The sequence below is a fragment of the Pinus tabuliformis genome, chromosome 4_1, assembly GCF_031772625.1.
Source record: "Pinus tabuliformis cultivar Carrire ecotype Pingquan chromosome 4_1, CPIR1, whole genome shotgun sequence".
In the NCBI taxonomy this organism is placed as follows: domain Eukaryota; kingdom Viridiplantae; phylum Streptophyta; class Pinopsida; order Pinales; family Pinaceae; genus Pinus; species Pinus tabuliformis.
The window spans coordinates 323,159,342-323,172,818 of record NC_142303.1 but is presented as its reverse complement, the minus strand read 5'-3'; the positions used below and the strand labels follow the sequence as shown (position 1 = coordinate 323,172,818).

The following is a 13,477-nucleotide window of genomic DNA, read 5'->3' as shown; positions in this document are numbered from 1 at the left end:
CTAAATAGAAAAGCAATGTGGGCCATAATAAAAAATAAAAATAAATATGCTATGCATGTTTCCATATGGCCTATTATAATTTCATGTAAAGTAATTAGAAGTAAAAAAAAATATGTGAATAAGATGTTTAACCTTTATACTTTTCAAAAGTATTTTAACATGTTATTTAAATAAATTATTTGAAGATCTATGTTAACCAACTTATATGAATATCAACTTCATATATATCTATATATAGAAAAGAAGGTTAAAAGAAAATATTTTAATGTTATATATAAAAAAATATCTAAAGTAGGTTATGAATACAATATTTTAATATGACTTTACTTGAAAATATATATCATTTAGGAGTACAATTTAAACAATGAAAAATTACACGCAGTGTAAAATAAGTTTGCACTTAAGAAATTTGATCCCTCTAGGCTCATGTTAAATCCGTGCTTAAGATGGATCTATGTTGTTTAGGATGATTATGAGGGAGATAGTGTGGACTATAAACAAAATATTTAAATATATACATGGAATTAGTACGACTAAACTAAGCTTAGATTGGGCTAACTTTAATGTTAGATGGAAGAACCATCTACCCAATAATAAGATGTTTGCAAAGCTTAGTTGAGTTTTGACGCCTCTTAGTATAGTTTAATTCCGCTAAAAAGGTGACTTACATCCTCAACCCTTCCGTGTAAGATTTGAATAATTTAATTCTGTGTGACTTAAAATAAAGGCCTCTTAACCTCCTATTTATCTCTTTATCAAATTCTAAAAATACAATTTTTTTTTGAAGTTTTACATTAAAAAACGGATTTTCACCTGGCAAGAATTAATTCCTATCTATATACTTTATAGATATATGAAATAAAAGTATATTTACCTGTTATAAAATCTTTTATTTCCATCCATTTAAACCACTTTATTTTCTATATCAATAGAACAATTAAAAAAAGAAAAGACATAACAATAAAATTGAACAAATAGTACATTAAAAATGTAACCAACTTTGATAAGCCTCCCTTACCGGAACAATTCAATATATCAAATATAGGAAAAATATTTGTAACATCATTTAAGGAACTTCCAATATCGTTGATGGGATAAACACATGTGGCATATCCATCATCGTATTCGTTTAGATCAGTTTGCTGAATGCAATCTGGTTTACAATTACTCGGTCGTAGAAATATAGAATCAAATATAATTATTTTCTGTTAAAGTATAACAAAATCCGGAAATTCTTTTAATTATTTTCGTTACATTCATTGGTATACCTAATCATCTTATTACTTTTATATTGCATTGACATTCCGCTTAAAACTTAGAGCTTTAATAGATTTTTGTGAGGCTGCTTCCTGTACCGCGCCCGCGCCCTTTTAAGACATATTCACGAAGTCCGGGAATATGAATATTTCCGATGTAATTTTTCCACTCGATATTCTTAACATCAAATCCGAAACTCTCTCGTTCATCTCCAGAGAGCTCTTGAAACAGTTTTTCAGAATTGGAGATATCGAATCTGCACAAATATATTAAACAAATTATTAATGTATGCTGGGTGATTACCAATCAAAATGTTTAAAACAATTTTGTATTTCATCTCCATTGCACATAATTTACCTTCCTTCGTAGAATGAATATGGCTCGTAGATCTTGGCTAAGTGCTTCAATTGCTGTAACATATATTTTGTAGATGAACTAGATAACCCGGCTATCTGCAAAACGACTATCAGTTTGCAACGATTCATTTTATGTAGTTTAATTTGTTTAGCCAGGGTGAATAGATAATTTTCTGGATTAAGTAATTAGTTTATTTTTAAGCTAAGATCATATGCAAAATAAAATTTACGTAAATTTGAATACATAATCAAATTAGTAGAGACTCTAGAAAGAAACACAGAGTATCGTTACAACTTACGTTGTTTGGTGTACTCACAGTTGTCTCCAGAGCTTGCTCATAAGTCTCCATAGTATTAACGCAGGTCAATGGCTTCAGCAATTTTACTAGGTTTCCTTCGCGATCAATGTATGGATTACATTTAAAATGTTCAAATATTATTTTCAAAAATTCTCGAACTGTTAGGGGATTTACCACTGAAGAAGCCACGTGATAAACTTTTAAACCACGGTTTCCTGCGTGTTTGGCCATGGCTGCTAAGGTTGCATTCACAACCATGTCTACCGGTATCTGCCATTTGAATTCAACCAAAACAAATAACACGTTTAAGAGAAAAAAGATGTTTAGATAATGGTGTTTTTGGATCAATCACATCAAATTTTTGAGTCGAAGTTTTAAATTATTTGTTGTTATTCTCAGGACACAGAGGGAAGACTTGATTTAGCCAGAGAAGTAAATAGTGTAGAGAAGCTCCAGAAAAATCAAATCAATTCTATTTAAATAATTAATAAATATAAAATAAAAATTTGGAACCATTCATTGTCATTCTCTCAAAACATAGATAGAAAACTTTGATAGAAAACTTAATCTGATAAAAAAACTTAATCTAATATTTTTTTATTTATTAAAGAGTGTGGATATACTCAAAAAAAAATCTAAAATTAATTAAGAAATGTTTTTTTTGTTAAGAGGTGCTCACCAAATCGAGCACAGTATCTGGATCGGTCAAGAAGCAAGATAATTGACCTTTGCCATAGTGCGTAATGATGGGATCAATCATTCTGCAGGTAAGTTGAATATTTGATTTAGCTGTTGTTATGATGCTGTAATATATTAATATTCTGTTGAGAATTGGCCAATAGTGATACTTACCTATTACATATTACCAATTGGTAAATCTTTGGTATGATTACATATTACCATCTCCGCCATTGCTTTGCTGAATGCGTAAGTATCCTGCCATCCGGATGCTTTTGCCCTGAAAAATAGCGTTTCAATCACTTTTACTTAGGTTTCAATCACGTTCTGAAAAATAACGTTTAAAATAATGATCATTTATATCTGTAATGGTAATGTTTCAAATTTAATATTTATAATAAATAATTATATTCAAATTTATATATAAAATTAAGTTATTTATATTATATTAAAAATAATATAAAATATATTAAATGAAAATTATATATATATAAAATCTCCTACGACTGAACAATGACTGATCTAAATGATGTGAAATTAAAGTTGTAACCTGGTATAAGTTGTAGAATCCTAGAGTAGGAGTTACAATTCGAGGGCTTCACCCTCAAACCCCACCAACATTGTTTCAAGATAAGAGTAGATACCTATCCACCCCATACTGAGAGACAACTTCAGCTTGGGCATCAATATTTAGAACGCCCAAATTAGGATCCATCCTTGCAAAAGTTTCTAGCTGAATGATGCAAGCACACGTCTTCTATTTTATGCTTTTGGTTAAGAAACTCTCTTTTATTTTTATAGATAAACTACAATTATGAACCTAAGATTTGTCACTATGTAATATGAAAAATGTTTAGGAATAGGGTAATTAAAAAAATATGGTAACTCAGAAATATTTTCAATTTTGATATTTTGACAAAAAAAAGTGATAAGAAAAGTTTGTGGTTAGTCTAGTTTCTTTTGTGGTAGATCACCATATTGAAAAGGAAAAGTATTGAACTTTGTATGTTATGATATAATATAAGGTAATTAATTAATAAAAGAAAAGTCATATATATTATTAATAAGAATTTTTCTATATAACTGATGATGATGATTAACATCCACTCAAACCAATGAGATTTATTAGACCTTAAGAAAGAAAGATATTAATTGAGACTTTTTAATATTTTATTTCTATGATCACAGAGGAGGGAAAGAAGAGTTCCTAGATCACTATAGTTTTGCTCATAGAGCAATGTGGTACTATGGCAGATGTTTTAGAAATTTATAAACATTTGAAATTTATATATAATATAGAGATTATTATGAAAAGTTAGCATATATTTATTTTAATTTTGGAATAACAATTATCTAGAGAAATGTTCTCAAAAGAAAGATAATATCTCAATTTTTGCACTCACAAAAATATTTACACTTAATATATTTGATCCCTCTTCAAATTTGGTTTTTCTAAAAATTAAATGGACAGGTACTCAGTAAAATAAATAAAAAATATTTAAATACAATTATTATTATCATTATTTTCCAAGGGAAAGCTAGGTAGATCAACCCTAAGGGATCACATCCATCATGTCAAACTAACCATAGACTAACTCGAGGGCTTCCAAAGATTTCTTGAAGGAAAAATAATATCTCAATTTTTGCACTCAAAAATGGATTTAGACTTAACATATTTGCTCCATCTTGAAATTTAGTACCAGCCTAGATCCATCTTTAACTCGAGATCTACTAAAGGTCGAGAGGGATAAAATCCATTTTCACTCTAAAAGAAGTTTGCACATTGATCCCTCTCAGCCTTGGTATTAGGAGTTATATATACATGGGTTATGCCTATTCTACTCTTATCTAATATATATACTTGGGTTGTTGCCATGGTACTCTTATATATATATATATATATATATATATATATATATATATATATATATTCTTAGATAAGAGTACCATGGGAAAAAACAACGACTATCAAAACTTAACTATGAAACCATGAATGGTAAATTGACTATTTTACCTTTATTTTATTTTAATTATCAAATTTATTTTTTATTTTCTACATATTCTTATATAAGAATACCATGGGAAAAATTATAGGTTGTCAAAACCTAGAATCATTTTTTATTTGATTTTATTTTTTTAATCTTTTTATGTAATTTGACCTAGATGTTCAACATCTCTACCATATTGAGCTCCAGAGTGCTTCTCATGGCACTAAAATTACAACAAAATATCTATAAAATATTTTCATTTTGAAATGAGTTATGGTTTTTGGCATCTGGTATTGATGATAAGCCATGGTATTGACCCATGGTGTTGTAAGAATGCTTATTTATAAGTTAATAATAGCCATGGGAAAAAGGGATGAATACCCATGGTTATGAATCTTTTTATATTGTAAGTATTAATTGTTTATGACTTATTAAATAAATCTATACATTTTTCCTTTTAGATTTAATTAAAAAATGTTATTAAAAAAATTAAAATAAAATATTTATAAAATATTTTGATTTTGAAATGAGTTATGGTTTTTGGGCATCAGGTATTCATGATAAGCCATGGTATTGGCCCATGGTATTGTAAAAAAGCCTATTTACAAAGTCTATTTATAAGTTAATAATATCCATGGTAAAATGGGATGAATATCCATGGTTATGAATCTTGTTATATTATAAGTTTATTGTAAGCATTAAGTTTTTATGTGCTTATTAATTAAATTTAAATATGGTTACATCATTATTTTACACCAATACATCTCCCCCATACTTTTTTTCTTTTAAATTAAATTTTAAAAATATTATAAAATTAAATTAAAATAAAATATTTAAAAAATGTTGACATACAATCTTTCTTACATTACATTTAACACCTACACATCTCCCCCATAATAAATTGTAAATAGTATCTCGCACAATAACCAAAATTTAAACACCTACACATCTCCCCCATAATAAACTGTAAATGGTCTCTGACACAATAACCAAAATTTAAATAAATCTATACTAAAACCAAAAAAAAATTAAATACCATTATTATTTATCAGACCACCAGCGAACCTAATGAGAAAAGCTTGAAAGAGAACTTACCCATGACCTCATTCAATAAAAATGAAATAGTTAACAAAAAGGTTAATTTTCTTTACTTATTTTCAAAAACTATCCATAAATATAATATTTAATACTGAAAAACAATAAATTTTATTCTATTTAAGAAAAACAGCGATATAACTTTTTTGAAAAAAAAAAAAAAGAAACGTTTTGATCGAAAAGGAAGATTAACAACTATCTTCATAACATCACCTTTCCATTCCTAAATCCTTCATCCTTTGACCGATTTTCGCTTTCTTCAACTTGCAGCTTTGGAGATTTGAAAATTCATTCTCGAAATCTTCGAGAGCTTTGTTTGCTAAATGAAATTCTCCCTGGACGTCCAGAGGTGGAACAGAGGTTGATTTCTCCCTGGCTATACTGTACCCCATCTCAAAAGGCTCCTCCAATGATCGACCTTCTCTCTGCCCGTTGACATATGCTGTAATGAAATGAAGAATGATCAGAAATAAGCCCGACCGATGATGAGATCGACGAGTTACTGTTAGAAACCGCGAGTGAGATCGATGGGTTACCAGTAGAGATGTGCAAGAAAAGTTGGGATTTCTCGCAGCATTTGCCAAACTCCAGAAGGCGAATAATTGCTTTTGTGTTCGTTTCCAAGGCCACATCATATCTGTATGATTTTAATTGTATCTACGGTGAGCAGTTTGGACATAACATGAAAATGTACAGCCAAAAGAATCATAATTCTTTGGATTCTCGCTTTCACTGAAACTGTTTGTATAATATGAAAATCTAACACAGAATTTTGTTAGAAGAAAATGGTTACGTATAGCTGTTTTATATATATATATATATACCTTTCATCAAATGTTGTAGTGGCCGCCGAGCTGACAATAATGTCCACCTCCCTAGAGATCACATCGACCATATCTTTTTCAATTCCCAGATTTTCTTTGGTCATATCTCCAGCGACAGGGACGAGTCTTTTCAGCATGAAATCTTGGAATTCATTGCCATGAATTTCACGCAACCGATTAAATAAGTCGGTGTTCAGAACCTAGTTTTCACATATCATTAGGGGTGAACTCAGCATTCTGCATTATCAACATGTCAAATTAAATTGCTCTGCACAATAAATAAATAGATTGGGAAACCTGTTATGTCATGCGATTATTATTTTTTTGTTTTTGTTTTTTATCTTTTTGTCCATTGGTAGAAGGATAATTTGATTGGATGCTTTTTTCTTGGTTCCTTAGATTAAATAAAATTAAGATTTTTTCGTTAGGAAAAAAATTCACAACTATACTGAAAAAAAAGTACTTGTCATACTTCATTCATCAATCTATTTAACGCAGAGTTGGACTCGTCAGCCCTGATTATCAAAAACAGCTTTCCGATATCTGGTTGCATCCTCAGAATTTTTTCTATCAACACTGCACATATAAAGAAACGACCGTGATCAAGCTTAAATCTACCAAGTATATAACTGAGAATAATTAATAAGCTGAGGAAGGTGCCCCATACCTTTTGCTAGAAAACCCGTGGCACCTGTGATGAGCAAGTTCTTCTCCCTCAGAAAATCTACAATTCCAAGACCCATACCCATGCATGGAGCTCTATCAGTGCTCTCAATATTCTTCCCAGCAACTGTGGCCTCCCGTAATACACCTCTTTCGTTCAAGAAAGTGCCTTTTGACGTACACGCTTCATTTTTTCCCCTCATCAATGCTGACCCATATGTTTCTGGTCCTGAGCCGCAAAATCGATGAAGTGTTATCGATTTATTACCTCCATTATGACTTATTAGTGCGGAGCTGGGCCACAAAATAGTCCTCTTGACTGGAGCGAGCAGTTCTGATTTCTTATCCAAATAACTGGCAGACAAAAAGTCTGAAGTGAGCTTGGGATGCAGAAATGTTTCTGATAAGCCCATTATAGACACAGACAATTTTGCAGAAAAATTAATTAACACAACCTTAAAATAAACGTAAAAAAAAAAGGCCGAAGCTGTGTTGTTTTCTGAGACATCCTATATATACTGACTGCCTGAATGTATACTTTAAACAAAAAGTTATAAAACTACACCTCCTAACAACCAACTCCAATACAATGAACAACTAACAGTCCATATTGATAACAACCAGCAGAGTCACATCAATACAGATAGTTACGTTACATTTCAATATTACAATCACTGGTCGAAATATATTTGATATTATGATGATATAATTAAATATAATTGATATACATTTGAACTTGTTCTGACGATGAACCACACTGGTTGGTTCGAAACGCGTTGACAAATGATGTCTCATGTGATCTTGGCCGAAAATATTTTTTGTAAACTTGATATGGATCACAGAAGCCTAAACTCTACTATGATATACATTCGATTAGTCACGAAATATATTTGATAGTAAGATTGCATAATTATATATTCGATTAGTCATTTTCTGCATTTCAGAATTCTATAATAGTTTTTATTTTTTACAATTAGATTTTTCTTACCTAACACAACTATCTAATCTAAATGAAAGATTTGTTTACAATCGATTTTTCTTACCTAATACAACCATACAGTCAAAATCAAAGATGGTTAATATACCTGGATTAATTTTTTTCCATTCAAATTAATAACATTATTTTTGAAGTTTTAAAATTAACTTATATAACTATTTTTCATTATAAGATAGTGTTTATCTACTTTTTAACTCATAATTACTAACAGAACCATAAAAGTGATGGTTAATGTACATTAATCAACATTTTTTAGTCATTTAAAACTAATATGTCTATTAACTAAATTAACACTTATTACAACACACAAAAACAACCTGATAACTTAGCATAACCTTAAAGTTAGTTGATATCAACCAATCTCTCATGATGTTTATTAACTATATCAATCATTTTTAATTCTGTGAATTGCTTCCGTGATTGGGGTGCCTCATTACTCCTCTTCGCTGCTCTATCTTCTCCTCCCCTCGTGCCAAATTTCCCTCGGACTTCACTATCCAAGCCTAGACGGAAGCCGCAATTGTTTGGGATGTTTTTTTCATCCCTTAGGTCCATTTAGTGATGCGATTGCCTACTGGTGGCCGCTCAACACTCACCACAAGTCTTAATGCTTTATCTGTGGGCGGTGGGGATAACTGCGACTATAAAAAAGTATGTCTAGCTGTCGGGGCCATCTATTGATTGGACTGCTCGCCACCCAGCTCTACCGGGTCTACCTTTTATTATCGGGAAACCTCCTTTCAAAGACGTGTTGCGGGTGTGGTGAATCGATGGACCAACTTTATCCTGGCCCCCAAGGTCTACTGTCACTTAACCGAGGGAGGGGGTTCTAGTATCAAAACTTTTGCCATGGGACCCTTGTTAATGGGGCGCTACCTCTGAATGACATGATTGTGGTGTGGACCCAATATGGGTCCGATCTATGATCGTGGTTCATCCCAGCCCCCTGGTCTACTGCGAGTTAACAAGGCGGTGGTCCAAAACTAGAAACCACCCTGAAAGCATCAATCATATCACTCAAAACACAAAGATCATACTTCAATGGTTGAGAAAAATCAAAACACAAAGATCATACTTCAATGGTTGAGAAAAATCATATAATTTCTACTAGCAACAATTCTTTACATAATTTTGGCCTTATTCACATTATTAAGGTCCTTTCCTCTCTTCCTCTCGAACTTTGCTTAGCCCAATTAGCCTTGCTCTACAATCTCCTATCCTCTATACCTATTCTCCCCTTGCTGACTTCAACTCATCCGTCATACCTTTTAACTAATAAAGAATATCTTGATTGCATTATGGAGGTTGTAACTAACATTCCTCTCATAAATATACATATGTCCCTTTTCTAGAGGTTAGTGCCACTTTACCTAACATATTTCATGCATCTTCCCTCCTCACTAGGGATTACAAAATATCTCAACCTAATTACTTGTTTGTTTTACAATGTGCCACATGGCCAACAAATACTAAAAAATTATAGTCCTTATTAGAATTTCTACACTTGTATTTACATGATAAATACTAATTTATACATATTTTAATTGAGGGAATTCAATCCCTTTATGAAATCCCAAGACCCCTTTGGTTTGGGAAAGAAATTTGGAGACTGGATTTATGCTTTTGCATCAGAATCCCAAAGGGAAAAATATTCATGGCCTCCTGGTCATGTGCCTCAATTGAAGTCCTCCTAGTTCCCAAACTCAACTTTGTTATTGTTTGCATGCTTGATTACTTTGTGGTTTTGTTGTTGATGTTGCTTGACACCTTCCAAGATCCAAAACTTTAGTTTGTTGTTGTCCATTTTCCTTATAGAGAACATATTCAATGAGCTTTGTTCTAAGGTTGAACTTCCTCATTAGGTTTGTCTCCTTCACTTCCTACACTTGCTGATTTTTTGCTATTATCCCTAATATTTTAGGTTTCCATACTTTAATTTTCAATGATCCACTTGTTTTGTTGATGTATTCTCTTGTACTCAACTAATTTTCATTGTTTCTTGTCTTTACCATTTCATTTTCCCCCTTCTTAGGGAATTTCTTCATCAACACACACAACTCATCAACTTCAGTGTCTAGCTTATCCTTTTCTAGTACATACTATTAGCATTTCTCAATTGCAACTTTGCATCAAAAAATAAAAATTTTATGGCTTCAATTGCCCTCAAGTTCTATTTCTCTTTAGAAGACATTTCCCAAAATATACTTAAGTGAGTCAACTACCTCCTCCATGTATTCTTTTGAATGATTTCATTTCGCTTCCCACACATACATTTGCACATGAAGCAAATCTACTACAACAAATATTAAATCTCCAAAAATCACCATTAGTCATAAAGATGATTGTTTTCTTCACCTTACCATTCCCTACAAAAGTATATTCTAATGTCCCTCCATATGCATTAGTCTATTTTTTAGCCTCCAGTTCACCTTTTGTAGTGTATTGATGACATTTACTATTGTCTCCAATATTTATGCAATTTTTCTTAATCCTTGCATTGACTAACCTTCCTTCTAACATCCTAAAATCTTCATGAAACTATGTATTTATAAGGTTTTCATCCCTCATTCAACGTGCTAGATCCTTCTTGTACATTGCATCATCCTTTCTCAATAATTGAATGATATTTCATTCTTAGGTTCTCTTAGCAATCTCCTCATCGATTTGATTTCCTCAACAAATTCCATTAGCTATTCATAGTGATCTCTTTCTCCTCATCGATTTAATTTCCTCAACAAATTCCATCATCTATTCATAGTCATCTCTTTCTTCTCCTCTATGTGTTTCTCCATGATCAACTATGAGCTGCAAACAAGCCTATGCAGTAACAAGTTTGTTTCACCTTGCTAGAAGACACCTCACCAAGCTTCTCTCCTCTAAATTTGGTCATTTGGCATCAGTGGTTCTCTCATCTACAAATTCTCAAGCTACCTCTGCTCTTCTATGATTCTGCACTCTTCTCACTGCCTCTTAAAAAATTATTTTGTTCTCTTCACTCATCTTGATAATCTCCTCTATTCTCTTCACTTCCACTTTAGTTGGAACTTTGCCTTTATATCACAATTTATTCATTTCAAGGGTCCTATGCCACTATTCTCCTTTCTTTGGTTGCTACCTATAATCAACAATTTCATTATCCAATTAAATTCTAAACATAAAGATCATATTACCTGTCAAATATTAGTGGATCTATCTCTCCAAGTAATTTTGGGTTCTTTATTTCAAACATTTCTAGTCTTTAAGTATCATCAACAAATTTTTCCAACTCTGTTCCCTCGCTAGAATTATCTTCTTATTTGTACCAAATATTTTGTGCTCTTATGAAACCTCTAATTTCGTAGAAATAAATTCTTACCTATCCACTTCCACTCACCACATGTTCAAATTCAATTAAAAAATAAACTCATTTCCCGTGTGCTTGAAGTCCCAATTTAATCTGATCTCCTACCTCAAATTTCCTCAATCATAAAAAATAAGTAGGCTTAACCCTACTCTAATACCACTTTGATGGTAGGTGCCTCTTTATTCCTCTCTGCTCATTTGTCTTCTCCTTGACTAGCACCAATTTTTCCTTAGACTTCACTATCCAAGATGATAGGAACTGGCAATCGTCACGGATTTTTTCCGATATCTTAGGCCTGTTTATTGATAGGACCACCTATTGCTCACTGTCAAGTGCTTGCCGCAAATATCAATGATTTACCCATGGGTGATGGAAGTAGCTACAACTATTGAATATATTTCCATATGTTGGGTCGTTTGTTGATACAACTTCCCATCGTGCACCACCCAATGCTAGCAAGTCTACTTTATGTTATTAGCTAGCCTCCTCTCAATGGCACAATTGTGAGCATAGTGAATCAATGGCCTAAATTTATGATGACCCTCTCCAGGTCTACCCTAACTTAATAAGGGAGGGATCATGTATTGAAACTTCCACCGTACAACCCTTTTTAAAGGTGAACTACCTTTGAATGACGTGACTATGTTATGGACATGATATGGGTCTAATCTATGGGCCTAGTTAACCATCAGGCCCACCTTATTCCATTGCAATGTAATGAAGGGGGGAGGGTCTAAAACCATAAACCACTGTGAGAAAAATGCTCCATTTTTTGTTTAGAGATTTTGATGTAGAACTTATAGGGACAACAATTTTCCTCCTCTCTGAATTAGCTGAATGTTTACACACAAACCCAAAATTTATGTAGCCCTAAGCTCCAATGATTTCTCTAATGTCAATCACAAGGATGTGGGCTTAGCCAAATGGAATTAATGCCTACGCGCCATGTTTGTTAATGAATTCAATTTATTTTCAAAGCCAAATCAACAAATGCCTATTCTGCTCTGATAGACATTATATTGATGTCACCTTCCATGAAATTTAATGTATTCTTTCCCCATTTCCATTTTATGTCAAAGGACGATGATATATATCAACACATGATCTCAGATCTCGACTCTTGAAGGATCTCCTATCTCTACAAGTACAAACCTTCCCATAGTCTTGATACCAAGACAAACTTCAATTGATAGGGATATTCCTATTTCTCAAAGCCATTATAATATAGGTTGTCCTTATAAAACTCACATCGGTGTCGACACTGCATCACTAATGCCAACGATAATTATGCTAACCTTGGCCATTGATTGGTCTGCCATGATAAGCCCTTCATGAAGTTGATCGCTTAAGTTTGGTTCACTACATTAATTCTTTGTGCATCCCTCTATTCACCTGCGAGGGTTAGACTACCCTCATACATAGTCCTCTAGCATGACCTCACAAAATTAACACTTACAAAGAATCAACGATATCACTCGAGACATAGATATCAAACAACAATGGTTGAGGAAAATCACACGGTTTCTATTAGCAACAAATCTGCACATTATTATGGCATATTTACATTACTAATTGGTGCTTTCCTCTCTTCCTCTAAGACATCTCTTAGTCTCCTTATCCTTGCTCCACTATCTCCTATCCTCTATTCCTATTCTCCACTTAAAGACTTTAGCTCATCCTACATACCTTTTAACTAATAAAAAATATCTAGATTACATCATCGAGGTTGCTAGTAATAGTCCTCTCATAAATCTACCAACATACATTTTCTAGAAGTTAATGCCACTTTACCTAACATATTTCCTACACCTGTCCTCCTCTTTAGGGATTAAAATTTACCTTAGCCTAATTACTTTTCTCTTTTACAATGTGCCACATGGCCAAGAATACTAACAACTTAGGCTCCCTTCCAGAATTCACACACATGTATTTCCATGAATAATTCTAGTTTAGACTTTAATTGTGGGAACTTGATAG

General features: G+C 32.4%; 1 protein-coding gene across 1 annotated transcript; it reads right to left on the bottom strand.

Moving 5' to 3' along the window:
* Positions 1–1,323: 1,323 nt before the first annotated feature.
* On the bottom strand, positions 1,324–7,573 carry LOC149175597 (fatty acyl-CoA reductase 2, chloroplastic-like). The gene is made up of 10 exons (XM_089421177.1): positions 7,165–7,573; positions 6,970–7,073; positions 6,498–6,697; positions 6,210–6,310; positions 5,887–6,115; positions 2,772–2,870; positions 2,592–2,715; positions 1,913–2,182; positions 1,615–1,709; positions 1,324–1,513 (listed from the first exon to the last, which is right to left on the bottom strand). The coding sequence occupies exons 1-10, from the start codon at positions 7,571–7,573 to the stop codon at positions 1,324–1,326; spliced, it is 1,821 nt and encodes a 606-aa protein (XP_089277303.1).
* Between the last annotated feature and the right edge of the window lie 5,904 nt (positions 7,574–13,477).